Raw genomic sequence first — 19,937 nt, 5'->3', positions numbered from 1 at the left:
CGCCGCCAAGTGTTTCAGGCTTGTTTTATTGGTGGCTTATTACTTTCTGCTACTGATGCTCCTGATTTACTCTCGTCCATCTCGCTGTATGTTCCCTCTCGTTCTCTTCGTCCACGTGATCCTCTGTCAATTGAAACACGTCATACTCTTTATACTTTCAATGACCCTCTTCTGTCCTGTTTCAGGTTGTATAACCACTTTTACTATCTCTTTGATTTCGACTCCTCTCTTAACTCTTTCCGTAACCGTATTTTTTCTTCTAATTCCCTTTAATTATTCTCCTTAGTTTTCTATTACTCTCTTTTTTTTGTTTTTGTTAAGTTTATGATAGTCTCTACGCTCTACTCTTGTTTTTTTTCTTTTCTTTTTTGCAAGGTCAAGACTAGGTTAGTTAGGCTTAGTTTTTCATGAATTATTTTGTTTATTTGTTAGTATTAAATTAGTTTTAAGTCTATTATATTTAGCCTTGATGGCGGATATTGTATGAAATAAATGAAATGAAATGAAAATACACACACACACACACACACAAACACACACACACACACACACACACACACACACACACACACACACACACACACACACACACACACACACACACACACACACACACACACACACACACACACACACACACACACACACACATACACACACACACATACACACACACAGCTCCCATGTGTGTGAGGAGTTGAGTTGAGTCTCGAGTCATGAAGGACGTGTTGTTTCCAGCTCCGCTGCGAAAGTGTATTTTCAAAGTGTTTTTGGTTCTGTGCGCCAGTGACTTTGCCATTACCATTTTCTTTGTTACATTGTGGTGCCCTGTGAAGTGCGGTTTTTTTGGTGGAGGACAGTTTTTGGATTGGTGTGAACGGCGAAGCGATTTTCACGTCCTCGCTCTGCGGTGTGGTGCCGGCGGTGCCGCTTAAGCGGCTCGCCTTGCCCGGTGGGCCCTGTCGCGAGGGTCTTGCCCGATCCTAGGGCGGGGAGTGTTATTGGCGGCTCGATTTCGGCAGTTCTGATGCTTTGGACATAGGAGTGCGTTTTGTGCGCTTTGTTTATTTGCGCACTACTTTGCTGTTCCTACGGGTGTTATTAGGCTGACAGTGACGCCGTTTTCTTGAGTGCAGCAAACGTACTTGTTTCCATAGTGTGTGTTAAATGTGCGATTCTCTAGTGGTTGCTACTACGCACACTTTATCGAGCAACGCAACGTGTGTGTTTGTGCCTATCATACTGTGAGTTACTAATACTGTTAGGCCGCGGGGCCACGGGGCTTTCTCAAGCTGAGAAAACGTTCTCAAGCACTCATTTAAGTTTCTCAAGCACTCAAAACTTGTTCTCAGACGCGAGCTCGTGGCCGTCGTCAATTGTTCTCACTCTGAGAAACGGATATTGTCACTCAAGCTTTATTTGGATCTTTAAATAGAAAATATGTTTTTGATCACTTTTTTTTTCAATTATAAACATTGAATACATTTTCCAAAGTGATTACCGAAAACAAAATAGCACAATTGCTCATATTTCAGTTAGCTAATCGCTGCATCTTCAACTTTCTCAAAGATTCTCAAAGATTCTCAAAACCGATTTTGTTCCGATTCGACAAACGCTGAGAACGAGGATTTCTCAAAAGCACTCATGAGTGCTTGAGAAAATGAGCGTTGAGAATCCCCATGGCCCCTCGGCCTTAGTTACCAGTTCTGTGAGTTACCAGTTCTGTGAGTTACCAGGCACTGCCACGCAAACAATGAGACCCCAAATTTTGAGTGATTCAGGCCGAGGGGTATGAGGAAGCTTGAGGAAGCAAGGAGAAACGCGCTGCGGTGAGAGCGCGCTTTGCTTTTTGAGTGCGCTTGTCACTAACACAAAACGAACCCAGCGTATTGGAACAAGCCGTGTGTGATTGTGTGCGTGCGTCGACGGCTATTTCAGCTGGAGAACTCGTTTTTTATTTGCACCCAATTTTTGCCGGTCAGTCTGTCTCATTCTTACTACCACATTTGACTTCATACAAAGTGGCAAAGTTTGACGTTTCGAATGTTGATGTTTTTAATCTCCTTGATTCTGCGTGATAAAGTGTACAAAAACTTGTTATAGTGAAGTGTATTAATGTGTTTAGTGTTACTTCGACGTGCACAGTTAATTTAAATATGAAAAGTGTTGGAAAACAAAGTGTTGTAGTGATATTTATGCCTGTTTGTACCTCGGCCAAAGAGGTAAACATCATGTTAACAAAGGCAACAAAAAGGTAAATAACAACAACATGCATCGAGGTATATGCTCTTTTTGCAAATGTAAAAGAATTATGCCATATGCAAATATTATGTTACATTTGTGAAAAAAGTGTTTTTACTATTATTTACCCGAGTTATTCCATTTCCCTCCCCCGCCTATCCACTTGTGTACCGGTAAAATAATAAAAATCGTGGCATATCGTTGTACATATAATGTGTTTTATGTTTATATAGTTTAATATGCGGCTAGCTAATTTCGCTGCCGTGGTTAGCATACCGGACATGCAGATTATGGGGTTGCGGACGCCAAACGAAATCCGGGATGCAGCAATAACCGGGATCGCACGTGTACATCTTGGCTTGTACGTCGTGGCTTTGTGATGAGCGGGTCGATCCGAACTTACCGGGTCAGAGTCATCCGTAAGTGACCAGTAGTCGTTCGGGTCGACCCGAAAGGTACAAGTAGGTAAAGTAGGCCCAAGCACCGGGTCGGAAATGCTTATACTTTTACGTACCTACTGATTACTGCAACCATGGTTCGGGATCGATTCCGTGAGACTCCGGATCGTATCGTAAAATTAATCGTCAAGTATAGCTGAACCCACGAGAGCAGTAAAGGACAGTTAACACTTTTGTTAGAAACCCGGTTATGAATGCCCGCCTGGCTGGAGGAATTCAAGCGAGACCACCATACAATGCATGCATAAATTATATTATGACATAACATAAACGATAAAATTTTATTATGAGCGTGATTATTACAATCTAAATTAATAATTTAATTAATTAATTAATTAATTAAGCCTGTCTCGTGGTACAGTCAACTCGTACGACTTAACAACATGCTCGTCATGGGTTCAAGCCCCAAATAGACCGTGCCGCCATACGTAACACTGACTATCCTGCTATGGGGGGTTATCCAAAAGTCACTGAAAGCCAACACGACAAGTGGTACAGCCAGGCCTTGATCGACACCGGTTGTTGAGTCAAAAGAAAAAAAAAATAGTTCGATCTGGACCAGTCATATGGTTAACTTGTAATAAATAATTTGAAATTTAACAAACCCTGTTTTCCATACAAACGCATGCTTTTAAATTGAACTGTCAACCAAGTATCAAGTGTTCAATTAAAAAGCATGCCAACGAATAAGCGTTGAACTACAGTCAGAATTCAATAGTTTGTATCAGAATACCGGTTTTTTTTTTTTTATTTCACAAAAATCTCATGGCCTGCCGAGAAAAATTTCATTTTTTTGTATGGAAAAACGTGCCGACTAAAAAGCACATACTCAATAGTTGGCATGGAATCGAAGTTCAACCAATGAGTTCAGATTGTTCTGTTAATTTGTTCTTTTGATCAAATAGCCATTGCCCAAGAGAAATGTAATAATAATTTTCTTTACCTGTGTATCTGCATAATGGTGTTGCTAAAAATCAAAGTATTACCCTGGTTTATACAAGGATTCAATGGGTAAATATCTAAACATTACACCTGCTAGTGTTTATCCTGTTACATAAGTACCTTAAAATAAAGGTACTAAATAGTCCGTTACATAAGAAAATAGAAAATCCTACCTCTTTTCTGTCTTATAAAAACCCGCGCAATTTTTGTTTGTGTCAATACGATTCGGGCAGTCGTTTCACTCGGTGTTGTTATGCGTGCTCTGTACAGTTATAAATTTTGTGCAATACTGTTATAATACAAGTGCAGAATAATACAAGTGTATATTTTAAATATTCAACGTGCCGTGAATTTCACTCAATCACGACAATGTCGGCCAAAGACAAGCGCAAGTCAGGATCCACGTATAGATCCATAGAAGCCAATAATAAAAAGCTTGATGCTGAATTGTTTGGAGAGAGTAGTGAAGCTGGGCCAAGTAATATTCAGACAGCTACGTCAAATGTAGAGTTCAGTGAACACCCGCATTGTGGTAAGTGCAAAAATAAAAATTTTAATTAGTGACCAATGCAAATTAAACACATTTATAATACTTTTTTTTTATTTATTCATTGCAGAGAACCATCCTTGTCCATTTGATGAATACATCTTGCAAGAAGAATACGTCAGTGATTGGGTTACTATCGATGCATTCGACGATATGGAAGTATATGAAGAGGTCAACGAAGATTACGATGAAGCAGAGGAAACTATACACAGTACACAAGAGTCTCAACACGAGGAGGAACCATTTGATGAGCTTATTCGAAATTGGGCATTAAAAACATACCAAACACATCAAGCGCTAAATGGACTATTAGAAATTTTACGTAAAAAAACGGACTACCAACTGCCGAAAGATGCTCGCACGTTGCTTAAGACAAGGCAATGTGGAAAAGAAACGTACCCTATAGCAGGGGGAGAATTTTGGTTCCCTGGGGTACGATCGGTTCTCAAGGATCACTTTCGGTAAGAAAGCAATAGTCTTAAATACGATGGTAAATTTTTACTAATATTATATGTTTTATTTTCTGTATTTTGTATCTTTACAGCGATGTACCACCAAGAGTCAGCAAATTTTCGTTGAACTTTTCGATTGATGGACTTCCACTGCACAAGAGCACTCGAAAACAGTTTTGGCCCATATTAATGAGCATTCAAGAAATGCCGGAAGTTCCAGTATTGATGGTTGGCAACTTTTTTGGTGAATCGAAACCAAAGAGTGTTGAGGAATATCTGCGTCCGCTAGTCGACGAGCTAAATGGGTTGATGGATAATGGCATTGTAATAGCCAATAAGCCAATCGAAATACACGTTAGAGCTTTCATCGCGGACTCACCAGCACGAGCATTCATAAAAGGTAAATTATAAAAATCTTCTTAAATTTAATGATACATTTGATTTCTCTTCTATTGAAAAAACGTAGGCTTTTGAAACTTATTTACTTATGAGGTGTATTAATACATATTTTTAAATATTCCTACAGGTTCAGTTTACTTCAACCACACACATGGTTGCCAAAAATGTACGGTGCAAGGAAAATATCACAGCGCACACCGAGTTACATGTTTCCCGGGAATGGATCATCCAGCAAGAACGCATGAAGATTTCGTCCAATCAAATTACGGAGCACATCATCGGGAAAAAACGCCTCTCATGGATCTTAAGAACTTTGACATCATAAAGCAGATTATTATAGCAGATCGTTTGCACCTCTTTGACTACGGCGTAACAAGAACAATGCTGAAAGGATGGAAATCAGGCAAATTAGGAGGGGGTGCCAAGTGGTCTGAAGACACAATAAGCAAGATTGATGCTTTGCTGAAGGAGGTGGAACTTCCTTTAGAGTTTCATCGCAAACTCCGTTCTGTTGAAGACATTGGATTGTGGAAAGCTAGTGAGTTCCAAATGTTTCTACATTACGCGAGTTTTATCGTTTTGAAGGATGTATTAACAGATGTACAGTATGACCATTTTATGAAATATTACTGTGCGGTAACATTGTTATCATCCGAAGTGTATAAGAATGATTGGCTTGAGGCGAAATGCTTGCTAAAAGAGTTCGTTTTAGACTATGGTGTTATCTACGGGGAACATTGCATCACCAGCAATATACATAGTTTGTTGCATGTGTATGATGATGTAGACAAATTCGGCCCGCTTTACACCATTTCATCTTATCCCTTTGAAAGTAAGCTCCAGCATGTTAAGAACTGTCTTCGAAACGGTCATAAGGTTTTGGTGCAGGCTGCAAATAGGATATCGGAGCAAAAACCAAGTACTGCGTCATCAAATAGAACAAATCTCTCTTTTCCATTTTTGAAAACCAAAACTAATGGAGTAGCATTGCACATAAATCCACAATTAACTCTTTCTCCTGGTTTTCAGTCCAATTGGTTTTTGACTCATGATAACTACATAGTTAAATATTGTAGCGCAGAACAAAAAGATTCAACTATAATAATTAATGGAAGAGCATTCAATTATATAACGGAAACCCGCTCGTACTATATTTCACCTTTTATGAAGGATATATATGAAGAAGATTCATGTAACCTTCGTACCGATGAAATGGTATTTTTACCCAGGGATATAAAGTGTAAATTAGTAGCTATTAAAACAGGTAATAGCAGTTTAGTGTTTGTTCCATTTCTTAGAACATTAACTAATTAGAGGTAAAATGTAATTTAAACTATTTTTTAGAAATAAAATCGAGCATATGTATTTGATTGGAAGTTAAAGTTCGTGTTTTATTTTCGGCCTTTTTTATTCACATGTTAATACTATGTACTAACGATGTTCATTTTATCACTGTCTTAGAATCATAAATATTTGAAAATCGATATGTTTATGTTGCATGTCACAAAATAGAAAAAAAGGTTTTGGTAAACGTTTCATTACATATAATTATCACAACCTGAGTTATCACATAAATATTCCTTCTTGTAGTTCTAAAATACGTTTACCCTTATATTTCCCGATCACAGTATTTTTTTTTAATTTTCACGTTCGATAAAACATAACTAAACAGAAAAACATTAAATAAATATCATAGCATATTAACATTTTTCGTTATTCTATTCCAATTTGATCTCATTTGGTAATAATAAAGTATATACACGTGTTTAAAAAAAAAGCAATACATCTCTCATCGCCTAGTATGACATACACTCTTTCGCTCGTCTTTCATATTAATGCGTTCATGTGCATGCTTAAGTTTACGCTTAAAAAAATCATGTACATAATTCATGTCCACTTCGATTCCCAAATGGTTAGTGGCGACAGCTTTCATAAGCCGCAATACATTAATGTATCGTTCGAAAGGAATTTTTGTTCCAGCCGAACCGTCCCAGCTGCACGTAGCAAAGAATTTTTTTTCAAATAAAATATTTATAGCCTGGTGTAGCCTATTGTTAGCATCTTGACGGTCGATCTCAGAATCAATTTTGTGTAAATAAGAATAGAAAAAAAATTCATCAGCTCCTAATCTTTGTTCAACGTCATCGAACTCTTGAAGGCTCGATACAACAGTGAGTTGAAAGGCCTGATTATTTCTGCGCGTTCCTTGCATTGGTTGTACGATGGAAAGTATGTCCATCGTATAAACCAAAATTTGTGCGTTACGAGCATCCAACCTAATGAGCGTATTCCGGCAGCGCACGCAACAATTATGTCCATGGCACTCGGAGGGCAATGGCATACTTGGGGAATCCAAACTCCCTGCAACTGTGTCACGCAAAAGCACAGCTGAAGCCAACGGTTGCTGTCGCCCGACAATACCAGTCGGTTCTGGTTGTGCAGCAGACACCGTCGGCTCGTTCTCGTTAAAACAAGCCGATGTGTTTTGCAATTGTGAATCAGCCGCATCAACACTCATATCATCTGACACGAGTGAGTCGAGCAGCTGTGCCACAACTGCATCATCACCACCGGAAGCCGCCGCTTGCAACGACGAATGGGCAGTTGAGCTCGGCTGCAGCTCCCCGATGCGCCGAGCGATTCCGGGCGATCGAGCCGCAACAGCAACACGACCACCAGCAGCCGCTTGCACCGTTGAACGTGCAGCCGAACTCGGCTGTTGTCCATCGTTGCGCCGAGCGATTCCGGGCGGCCGTGCCCCAACAGCAACACCACCACCAGAAGCCGCTTGTACCGTTGAACGTGCAGCCGAACTCGGCTGTTGTCCGTCGTTGCGTCGAGCGATACCGGGTGGCCGTGTCACACTAGCAACTCCACCACCGGAAGCCGCTTGCAACGACGAATGGACAGCTGAACTCGGCTGTTGTCCTTCGATGAGTCGAACGGTACCGTGTGGCCGTGTCACAACAGCAACACCACCACCGGAAGCCGCTTGCACCGTTGAACATCTAGCTGAGTTCGGCTGTAGTCCGTCGTTGCGCCGAGCGATTCCGGGCGGCCGTGCCCCAACAGCAACGCCACCACCAGAAGCCGCTTGCACCGTTGAACGTGCAGCTGAGTTCGGCTGTAGTCCGTCGTTGCGCCGAGCGATTCCGGGCGGCCGTGCCCCAACAGCAACGCCACCACCAGAAGCCGCTTGCACCGTTGAACATGCAGCTGAACTCGGCTGTTGTCCGTCGATGCGTCGAACGGTACCGGGCGGCCGTGCACCAACAACAACACTTCCACCGGCAGCCGCTTGCAACGACGAATAGGCAGCTGAACTCGGCTGCAGATCACCGATGTGTCGAGCGATTCCGGGCGGCCGTGCCCCAACAGCAACGCCACCACCAGAAGCCGCTTGCACCGTTGAACATGCAGCTGAACTCGGCTGTTGTCCGTCGATGCGTCGAACGGTACCGGGCGGCCGTGCACCAACAACAACACTTCCACCGGCAGCCGCTTGCAACGACGAATAGGCAGCTGAACTCGGCTGCAGATCACCGATGTGTCGAGCGATTCCGGGCGGCCGTGCCCCAACAGCAACGCCACCACCAGAAGCCGCTTGCACCGTTGAACGTGCAGCTGAACTCGGCTGTTGTCCGTCGATGCGTCGAACGGTACCGGGCGGCCGCATCACAGTAGCAACACGACCACCAGCAGCCGCTTGCACCGTTGAACGTGCAGCTGAACTCGGCTGAAGTCCGTCGTTGCGTCGAGCGATACCGGGTGGACGTGTCACAGTAGCAACGCCACCACCAGAAACCGCTTGCATCGGCGAATAGACAACTGAACTCGGCTGCTGGTCCCCAATGCGTCGAACAGTTCCGGACGGCAGTGTCACAACAGTAACACCACCACCAGCAGCTACTTGCAACGGCGAATATGCTACTGAAGTCGGTTGCTGCTCACCAAGGCGTCGGACGATTTCAAACGGCAGTGTCACAACCGTATCACAACCACCAGCAGTCGCTTGCACCGTTGGACTTGCAGCCGTACTCGGCTGTTGTCCATCGTTGCGTTGCTCTGTTCCGGTTGGCCGTGTCACAAGAGCAACACTACCACCGAATGCAGCCGACACCGTTGATGAAGCAGATGCCGTGGCTAGTTGTCCCTCTTCAAAACGCGTAACTGCTCGCACATCTATACAAGCCGGGATCCGGCCTAAACAAAACAACAGTTCATCCCGGTCTCCTTCAACTAGACGCGCTTCGTTCCCCGGTGAAGACATGATGTTTTTGCTGCACATAAACACAAAAAGGTATTAATTTTATGGTTGTTTAACTTTTTATCACAATAACTTACACTTTCTATCTTTTTATTTCAGTAATACCCTGTAAACTGTAACATATATCGATTTATAACACTGTCCTAATGCTGTTGTAAACGTTTTGAAGCCGGTTTTGTGAATGATGCGCTGTCAGCCTAATAAAAAATGGATGTGTAAAAATGACACGCACACTATTACCTTAGCATGCGGCTCGAAAGAACACGAACACATTGACAACTGCAGAGCTCACCGTGCGTTGCGGGTGGGGTGGGGGAGGGCTCGCGTGAGTGGGTAACTCATTGGTCGAAGAGACACTGTATTTCGACAGCGTCACTCAACCACGCAAACAATGAGACCCCAAATTTTGAGTGATTCAGGCCGAGGGGTATGAGGAAGCTTGAGGAAGCAAGGAGAAACGCGCTGCGGTGAGAGCGCGCTTTGCTTTTTGAGTGCGCTTGTCACTAACACAAAACGAACCCAGCGTATTGGAACAAGCCGTGTTTGATTGTGTGCGTATGTCGACGGCTATTTCAGCTGGAGAACTCGTTTTTTATTTGCACCCAATTTTTGCCGGTCAGTCTGTCTCATTCTTACTACCACATTTGACTTCATACAAAGTGGCAAAGTTTGACGTTTCGAATGTTGATGTTTTTAATCTCCTTGATTCTGCGTGATAATGTGTACAAAAACTTGTTATAGTGAAGTGTATTAATGTGTTTAGTGTTACTTCGACGTGCACAGTTAATTTAAATATGAAAAGTGTTGGAAAACAAAGTGTTGTAGTGATATTTATGCCTGTTTGTACCTCGGCCAAAGAGGTAGACATCATGTTAACAAAGTCAACAAAAAGGTAAATAACAACAACATGCATCGAGGTATATGCTCTTTTTGCAAATGTAAAAGAATTATGCCATATGCAAATATTATGTTAGATTTGCGAAAAAAGTGTTTTTACTATTATTTACCCGAGTTATTCCATTTCCCTCCCCCGCCTATCCACTTGTGTACCGGTAAAATTATAAAAATCGTGGCATATCGTTGTACATATAATGTGTTTTATGTTTATATAGTTTAATATGCGGCTAGCTAATTTCGCTGCCGTGGTTAGCATACCGGACATGCAGATTATGGGGTTGCGGACGCCAAACGAAATCCGGGATGCAGCAATAACCGGGATCGCACGTGTACATCTTGGCTTGTACGTCGTGGCTTTGTGATGAGCGGGTCGATCCGAACTTACCGGGTCAGAGTCATCCGTAAGTGACCAGTAGTCGTTCGGGTCGACCCGAAAGGTACAAGTAGGTAAAGTAGGCCCAAGCACCGGGTCGGAAATGCTTATACTTTTACGTACCTACTGATTACTGCAACCATGGTTCGGGATCGATTCCGTGAGACTCCGGATCGTATCGTAAAATTAATCGTCAAGTATAGCTGAACCCACGAGAGCAGTAAAGGACAGTTAACACTTTTGTTAGAAACCCGGTTATGAATGCCCGCCTGGCTGGAGGAATTCAAGCGAGACCACTATACAATGCATGCATAAATTATATTATGACATAACATAAACGATAAAATTTTATTATGAGCGTGATTATTACAATCTAAATTAATAATTTAATTAATTAATTAATTAATTAAGCCTGACTCGTGGTACAGTCAACTCGTACGACTTAACAACATGCTCGTCATGGGTTCAAGCCCCAAATAGACCGTGCCGCCATACGTAACACTGACTATCCTGCTATGGGGGTTATCCAAAAGTCACTGAAAGCCAACACGACAAGTGGTACAGCCAGGCCTTGATCGACACCGGTTGTTGAGTCAAAAGAAAAAAAAAATAGTTCGATCTGGACCAGTCATATGGTTAACTTTTAATAAATAATTTGAAATTTAACAAACCCTGTTTTCCATACAAACGCATGCTTTTAAATTGAACTGTCAACCAAGTATCAAGTGTTCAATTAAAAAGCATGCCAACGAATAAGCGTTGAACTACAGTCAGAATTCAATAGTTTGTTTCAGAATACCGGTTTTTTTTTAATTTCACAAAAATCTCATGGCCTGCCGAGAAAAATTTCATTTTTTTGTATGGAAAAACGTGCCGACTAAAAAGCACATACTCAATAGTTGGCATGGAATCGAAGTTCAACCAATGAGTTCAGATTGTTCTGTTAATTTGTTCTTTTGATCAAATAGCCATTGCCCAAGAGAAATGTAATAATAATTTTCTTTACCTGTGTATCTGCATAATGGTGTTGCTAAAAATCAAAGTATTACCCTGGTTTATACAAGGATTCAATGGGTAAATATCTAAACATTACACCTGCTAGTGTTTATCCTGTTACATAAGTACCTTAAAATAAAGGTACTAAATAGTCCGTTACATAAGAAAATAGAAAATCCTACCTCTTTTCTGTCTTATAAAAACCCGCGCAATTTTTGTTTGTGTCAATACGATTCGGGCAGTCGTTTCACTCGGTGTTGTTATGCGTGCTCTGTACAGTTATAAATTTTGTGCAATACTGTTATAATACAAGTGCAGAATAATACAAGTGTATATTTTAAATATTCAACGTGCCGTGAATTTCACTCAATCACGACAATGTCGGCCAAAGACAAGCGCAAGTCAGGATCCACGTATAGATCCATAGAAGCCAATAATAAAAAGCTTGATGCTGAATTGTTTGGAGAGAGTAGTGAAGCTGGGCCAAGTAATATTCAGACAGCTACGTCAAATGTAGAGTTCAGTGAACACCCGCATTGTGGTAAGTGCAAAAATAAAAATTTTAATTAGTGACCAATGCAAATTAAACACATTTATAATACTTTTTTTTATTTATTCATTGCAGAGAACCATCCTTGTCCATTTGATGAATACATCTTGCAAGAAGAATACGTCAGTGATTGGGTTACTATCGATGCATTCGACGATATGGAAGTATATGAAGAGGTCAACGAAGATTACGATGAAGCTGAGGAAACTATACACAGTACACAAGAGTCTCAACACGAAGAGGAACCATTTGATGAGCTTATTCGAAATTGGGCATTAAAAACATACCAAACACATCAAGCGCTAAATGGACTATTAGAAATTTTACGTAAAAAAACGGACTACCAACTGCCGAAAGATGCTCGCACGTTGCTTAAGACAAGGCAATGTGGAAAAGAAACGTACCCTATAGCAGGGGGAGAATTTTGGTTCCCTGGGGTACGATCGGTTCTCAAGGATCACTTTCGGTAAGAAAGCAATAGTCTTAAATACGATGGTAAATTTTTACTAATATTATATGTTTTATTTTCTGTATTTTGTATCTTTACAGCGATGTACCACCAAGAGTCAGCAAATTTTCGTTGAACTTTTCGATTGATGGACTTCCACTGCACAAGAGCACTCGAAAACAGTTTTGGCCCATATTAATGAGCATTCAAGAAATGCCGGAAGTTCCAGTATTGATGGTTGGCAACTTTTTTGGTGAATCGAAACCAAAGAGTGTTGAGGAATATCTGCGTCCGCTAGTCGACGAGCTAAATGGGTTGATGGATAATGGCATTGTAATAGCCAATAAGCCAATCGAAATACACGTTAGAGCTTTCATCGCGGACTCACCAGCACGAGCATTCATAAAAGGTAAATTATAAAAATCTTCTTAAATTTAATGATACATTTGCTTTCTCTTCTATTGAAAAAACGTAGGCTTTTGAAACTTATTTACTTATGAGGTGTATTAATACATATTTTTAAATATTCCTACAGGTTCAGTTTACTTCAACCACACACATGGTTGCCAAAAATGTACGGTGCAAGGAAAATATCACAGCGCACACCGAGTTACATGTTTCCCGGGAATGGATCATCCAGCAAGAACGCATGAAGATTTCGTCCAATCAAATTACGGAGCACATCATCGGGAAAAAACGCCTCTCATGGATCTTAAGAACTTTGACATCATAAAGCAGATTATTATAGCAGATCGTTTGCACCTCTTTGACTACGGCGTAACAAGAACAATGCTGAAAGGATGGAAATCAGGCAAATTAGGAGGGGGTGCCAAGTGGTCTGAAGACACAATAAGCAAGATTGATGCTTTGCTGAAGGAGGTGGAACTTCCTTTAGAGTTTCATCGCAAACTCCGTTCTGTTGAAGACATTGGATTGTGGAAAGCTAGTGAGTTCCAAATGTTTCTACATTACGCGAGTTTTATCGTTTTGAAGGATGTATTAACAGATGTACAGTATGACCATTTTATGAAATATTACTGTGCGGTAACATTGTTATCATCCGAAGTGTATAAGAATGATTGGCTTGAGGCGAAATGCTTGCTAAAAGAGTTCGTTTTAGACTATGGTGTTATCTACGGGGAACATTGCATCACCAGCAATATACATAGTTTGTTGCATGTGTATGATGATGTAGACAAATTCGGCCCGCTTTACACCATTTCATCTTATCCCTTTGAAAGTAAGCTCCAGCATGTTAAGAACTGTCTTCGAAACGGTCATAAGGTTTTGGTGCAGGCTGCAAATAGGATATCGGAGCAAAAACCAAGTACTGCGTCATCAAATAGAACAAATCTCTCTTTTCCATTTTTGAAAACCAAAACTAATGGAGTAGCATTGCACATAAATCCACAATTAACTCTTTCTCCTGGTTTTCAGTCCAATTGGTTTTTGACTCATGATAACTACATAGTTAAATATTGTAGCGCAGAACAAAAAGATTCAACTATAATAATTAATGGAAGAGCATTCAATTATATAACGGAAACCCGCTCGTACTATATTTCACCTTTTATGAAGGATATATATGAAGAAGATTCATGTAACCTTCGTACCGATGAAATGGTATTTTTACCCAGGGATATAAAGTGTAAATTAGTAGCTATTAAAACAGGTAATAGCAGTTTAGTGTTTGTTCCATTTCTTAGAACATTAACTAATTAGAGGTAAAATGTAATTTAAACTATTTTTTAGAAATAAAATCGAGCATATGTATTTGATTGGAAGTTAAAGTTCGTGTTTTATTTTCGGCCTTTTTTATTCACATGTTAATACTATGTACTAACGATGTTCATTTTATCACTGTCTTAGAATCATAAATATTTGAAAATCGATATGTTTATGTTGCATGAAACAAAATAGAAAAAAAGGTTTTGGTAAACGTTTCATTACATATAATTATCACAACCTGAGTTATCACATAAATATTCCTTCTTGTAGATCTAAAATATGTTTACCCTTATATTTCCCGATCACAGTATTTTTTTTTAATTTTCACGTTCGATAAAACATTACTAAACAGAAAAACATTAAATAAATATCATAGCATATTAACATTTTTCGTTATTCTATTCCAATTTGATCTCATTTGGTAATAATAAAGTATATACACGTGTTTAAAAAAAAGCAATACATCTCTCATCGCCTAGTATGACATACACTCTTTCGCTCGTCTTTCATATTAATGCGTTCATGTGCATGCTTAAGTTTACGCTTAAAAAAATCATGTACATAATTCATGTCCACTTCGATTCCCAAATGGTTAGTGGCGACAGCTTTCATAAGCCGCAATACATTAATGTATCGTTCGAAAGGAATTTTTGTTCCAGCCGAACCGTCCCAGCTGCACGTAGCAAAGAATTTTTTTTCAAATAAAATATTTATAGCCTGGTGTAGCCTATTGTTAGCATCTTGACGGTCGATCTCAGAATCAATTTTGTGTAAATAAGAATAGAAAAAAAATTCATCAGCTCCTAATCTTTCTTCAACGTCATCGAACTCTTGAAGGCTCGATACAACAGTGAGTTGAAAGGCCTGATTATTTCTGCGCGTTCCTTGCATTGGTTGTACGATGGAAAGTATGTCCATCGTATAAACCAAAATTTGTGCGTTACGAGCATCCAACGTAATGAGCGTATTCCGGCAGCGCACGCAACAATTATGTCCATGGCACTCGGAGGGCAATGGCATACTTGGGGAATCCAAACTCCCTGCAACTGTGTCACGCAAAAGCACAGCTGAAGCCAACGGTTGCTGTCGCCCGACAATACCAGTCGGTTCTGGTTGTGCAGCAGACACCGTCGGCTCGTTCTCGTTAAAACAAGCCGATGTGTTTTGCAATTGTGAATCAGCCGCATCAACACTCATATCATCTGACACGAGTGAGTCGAGCAGCTGTGCCACAACTGCATCATCACCACCGGAAGCCGCCGCTTGCAACGACGAATGGGCAGTTGAGCTCGGCTGCAGCTCCCCGATGCGCCGAGCGATTCCGGGCGATCGAGCCGCAACAGCAACACGACCACCAGCAGCCGCTTGCACCGTTGAACGTGCAGCCGAACTCGGCTGTTGTCCATCGTTGCGCCGAGCGATTCCGGGCGGCCGTGCCCCAACAGCAACACCACCACCAGAAGCCGCTTGCACCGTTGAACGTGCAGCCGAACTTGGCTGTTGTCCATCGTTGCGCCGAGCGATTCCGGGCGGCCGTGCCCCAACAGCAACACCACCACCAGAAGCCGCTTGCACCGTTGAACGTGCAGCCGAACTCGGCTGAAGTCCGTCGTTGCGTCGAGCGATACCGGGTGGCCGTGTCACACTAGCAACTCCACCACCGGAAGCCGCTTGCAACGACGAATGGACAGCTGAACTCGGCTGTTGTCCTTCGATGAGTCGAACGGTACCGTGTGGCCGTGTCACAACAGCAACACCACCACCGGAAGCCGCTTGCACCGTTGAACATCTAGCTGAGTTCGGCTGTTGTCCGTCGTTGCGCCGAGCGATTCCGGGCGGCCGTGCCCCAACAGCAACGCCACCACCAGAAGCCGCTTGCACCGTTGAACATCTAGCTGAGTTCGGCTGTAGTCCGTCGTTGCGCCGAGCGATACCGGGTGGCTGTGTCACACTAGCAACACCACCACCAGAAACCGCTTGCACCGTTGAACGTGCAGCTGAACTCGGCTGTTGTCCGTCGATGCGTCGAACGGTACCGGGCGGCCGTGCACCAACAACAACACTTCCACCGGCAGCCGCTTGCAACGACGAATAGGCAGCTGAACTCGGCTGCAGATCACCGATGTGTCGAGCGATTCCGGGCGGCCGTGCCCCAACAGCAACGCCACCACCAGAAGCCGCTTGCACCGTTGAACGTGCAGCTGAACTCGGCTGTTGTCCGTCGATGCGTCGAACGGTACCGGGCGGCCGCATCACAGTAGCAACACGACCACCAGCAGCCGCTTGCACCGTTGAACGTGCAGCTGAACTCGGCTGAAGTCCGTCGTTGCGTCGAGCGATACCGGGTGGACGTGTCACAGTAGCAACGCCACCACCAGAAACCGCTTGCATCGGCGAATAGACAACTGAACTCGGCTGCTGGTCCCCAATGCGTCGAACAGTTCCGGACGGCAGTGTCACAACAGTAACACCACCACCAGCAGCTACTTGCAACGGCGAATATGCTACTGAAGTCGGTTGCTGCTCACCAAGGCGTCGGACGATTTCAAACGGCAGTGTCACAACCGTATCACAACCACCAGCAGTCGCTTGCACCGTTGGACTTGCAGCCGTACTCGGCTGTTGTCCATCGTTGCGTTGCTCTGTTCCGGTTGGCCGTGTCACAAGAGCAACACTACCACCGAATGCAGCCGACACCGTTGATGAAGCAGATGCCGTGGCTAGTTGTCCCTCTTCAAAACGCGTAACTGCTCGCACATCTATACAAGCCGGGATCCGGCCTAAACAAAACAACAGTTCATCCCGGTCTCCTTCAACTAGACGCGCTTCGTTCCCCGGTGAAGACATGATGTTTTTGCTGCACATAAACACAAAAAGGTATTAATTTTATGGTTGTTTAACTTTTTATCACAATAACTTACACTTTCTATCTTTTTATTTCAGTAATACCCTGTAAACTGTAACATATATCGATTTATAACACTGTCCTAATGCTGTTGTAAACGTTTTGAAGCCGGTTTTGTGAATGATGCGCTGTCAGCCTAATAAAAAATGGATGTGTAAAAATGACACGCACACTATTACCTTAGCATGCGGCTCGAAAGAACACGAACACATTGACAACTGCAGAGCTCACCGTGCGTTGCGGGTGGGGTGGGGGAGGGCTCGCGTGAGTGGGTAACTCATTGGTCGAAGAGACACTGTATTTCGACAGCGTCACTCAAATCACTCAAAAAATACACTCATTTTGCCGGACGGGAAATCACTCAAAAAATACACTCATTTTGTCGGACGGGTGGTATTATCAGTGTTGTGTGAGTTACAGTGCAAAGGCCCTTCATTCGTTTGTGTTGTGTGAGTGTCCGCAAATTAGGTGATTATACACTAGGCTCGCTAGGTGAGTTCCTCGTAAATTGATTTTCTTCATGTGGGATTCGGTTGAGCAAAACTACCAATGAGCGGGAACGAATCGCTACCTCCCCGTCCTCTGGGGTCGGCCTTGAAGGATATAGGCGCTTTTATGGCCGTAGTAGCAAGACGCCTAGATCTCCTCCGTCGGATCTCGGAGAGTGTTCAGCTTCTCCTGCGGTTGAAGTAGTTGCCAGTACGTCGGTCGATTCTGCTGTTGTTGAAGCGGTAACCGGCGAGGAAAATGTGATGGCAGCAGAGGATTCCGTGACCTCACAACCAGTGGAATCGTTTTCTTCATCGAAAGAGCCAGCGCTTGTTGTCGGTGGAAACAAGCTGCAGGAAGCTTTAAAGGTGGCTGGAGAACTTCATGCCTATACGAAAGATCAGAATAACGTTCACCATCCGATCAAGAAGATGGCAGTGAGCATCTTATCGGCGTTAGCCTGTGTTGAACGTGAGCTCATGACGACACGGCTGCGAGCGGAAAGGGCTGAAAAGTCCCTAAAAGAGGCGCTAGAAGGCTGCTCCCAAACCGAGACGCCAGTGAATGGTAAACGGGGCAGAAATTTGAGGTCGCCTGAGGAAGCGGACGATGCTAAGAGAGCAAAAAATGATGCCCCCTCTGGCAGCTCGCTGGTCGCGAGTGCCGGTTGTGGCCCCGAAATGAACGAGACAGAGGGGTCGTGGAGCACGGTCGTGCGGAAAAATCGCCGGAAACCGAAGGAAAGTGTCATTCCGGATAACACCGGCGCAAAGCAAGTTCACCCTGCATCTACTCGGGAGGCGCTTCCGCCGAGGTGCCAAAAACCGAAGCCGTACTAGTGGCGCCCGGCGAAAATATTACCCATGTGGAAATCCTCCGCAAGCTAAAAGCAGATCCTGAGCTTCAAGCTTTCGGTAAGAAAGTAGTGCGAATTCGAGGAACAAAAAATGGAGGCTTGCTATTCGAACTGGGCAAAAGCGATGATGATTGCGGAGTCGACTACGCAAAGGTGGTTCAGAATTCCATTGGCAACAATGGGACAGTAAAGACCTTAGGCCAAATGGAAACGGTGGAAATTCGATACTCCGACGCAGAGACGCAGACCAGCGACGTTGAAAAAGATCTTCGGGATTTGTTCACCGAGCTGGACGGGGTAACTTTCGAGACCAAGATGACCAAATCCTTCAACGGAATGCAGACCGCTTCAGTGAAGCTCCCGACGAAACTAGCAACGCTAGTGGCAGCACGTGGCAAGATTAGGATTGGATGGTCAATCTGCCCGGTAAAAATACAAATACCGAAAAGGAGGTGTTTCAAATGCTGGGAGACGGGCCATTTCTCCCGCGATTGCAAAGGCCCAGATATGACCGACTGCGATGCGGTGAAACAGGACATTTTGCCAAAACATGCGTCAAACCTCCCAGATGTGTCCTTTGTCCACCGGGTACAAACATGCATCATACCAGCGGCGTTTTCTGTCCAGCGAGCAAGCAGAAATCGACATGGAGATAGTTCAGTTGAACCTGAACCACTGTGAAGAGGTCCAAGACATGCTTGGGCAATTGCTTATAGAGGAGAAGGGAGATGTGGCAATGCTGTCCGAGCCGTATCGCTGTCCTAGCGGCGTAAACAATTGGGTTTCTGACTCTACAGGGACCGCTGCTATTTGGGCTTCGGGTAGATTTCCGATCCAGCAGATCATTTCAAGGCACGGCGAGGGGTATGTGATTGCAGTCATCAACAAAATAACCTTCTGCAGCTGCTACGCTCCGCCAAGATGGGATCTAGAGAAATTCGAAGAAATGCTTAAGAGGATTTCAGATGAGGTGTACGATGTTAATCCTATCATCATTTCAGGAGATTTTAACGCTTGGGCCACGGAATGGGGCAGTAAAAGCACAAACGCCAGAGGAAACGCCGTGTTGGAGCACTTTTCTAGACTGAACTTAGCACTGGTAAATGTTGGCTTCTGTCCCACATTTGTAAGGAATAGCAGAACTTCCATTATAGACCTTACGTTCTGTAGTCCAGCATTGGCTTCTTCCATGAACTGGAGGGTGTAATGTGACGATCGTACAACTGTACCTCGAGTAGCGTCGCGATAGGTCAGTGTTTCGCTGACATGTATCGATGTAGAATCATACTTTGTTCGAAGCGGACTTTTCAACACTTGATCGTCCAGGCGATCATAGAAACCCAAAAGGAGTTTCCCTTACTGGATACGTTGGAGTTTAGAAGCCTTACC

At 43.3% G+C, this 19,937-nt stretch overlaps 2 protein-coding genes across 5 annotated transcripts; one reads left to right on the top strand and one right to left on the bottom strand.

Moving 5' to 3' along the window:
- The first annotated feature begins 1,536 nt into the window (after positions 1-1,536).
- On the top strand, positions 1,537-14,544 carry LOC120961242 (uncharacterized). 4 transcript variants are annotated; one of them, XM_049606669.1, is made up of 4 exons: positions 1,537-4,173; positions 4,259-4,649; positions 12,672-12,979; positions 13,106-14,542. In XM_049606669.1, exons 1-4 carry the CDS (start codon positions 4,011-4,013, stop codon positions 14,290-14,292), a joined length of 2,049 nt encoding a protein of 682 aa, XP_049462626.1. In that variant the 5' UTR covers positions 1,537-4,010; the 3' UTR covers positions 14,293-14,542. The 4 variants fall into 4 exon arrangements, with proteins under 4 accessions (XP_049462626.1, XP_049462628.1, XP_049462625.1 ...); XM_049606671.1 differs by lacking the exon at positions 12,672-12,979 and adding an exon at positions 4,733-5,040 and having other exon boundaries at positions 13,106-14,541; XM_049606668.1 differs by lacking the exons at positions 12,672-12,979; positions 13,106-14,542 and adding exons at positions 4,733-5,040; positions 5,167-6,435.
- Positions 14,545-14,648: 104 nt separating this feature from the next.
- On the bottom strand, positions 14,649-17,558 carry LOC120961243 (mediator of RNA polymerase II transcription subunit 1-like). Its single transcript, XM_049606599.1, has 2 exons — positions 17,220-17,558; positions 14,649-17,155 (listed from the first exon to the last, which is right to left on the bottom strand). The coding sequence occupies exon 2, from the start codon at positions 17,143-17,145 to the stop codon at positions 14,767-14,769; it is 2,379 nt and encodes a 792-aa protein (XP_049462556.1). The 5' UTR covers positions 17,146-17,155; positions 17,220-17,558; the 3' UTR covers positions 14,649-14,766.
- Positions 17,559-19,937: the final 2,379 nt, after the last annotated feature.

The sequence above is a fragment of the Anopheles coluzzii genome, chromosome X (assembly GCF_943734685.1).
Source record: "Anopheles coluzzii chromosome X, AcolN3, whole genome shotgun sequence".
Taxonomy (NCBI): domain Eukaryota; kingdom Metazoa; phylum Arthropoda; class Insecta; order Diptera; family Culicidae; genus Anopheles; species Anopheles coluzzii.
This window is presented reverse-complemented; position numbering and strand designations above follow the sequence as displayed.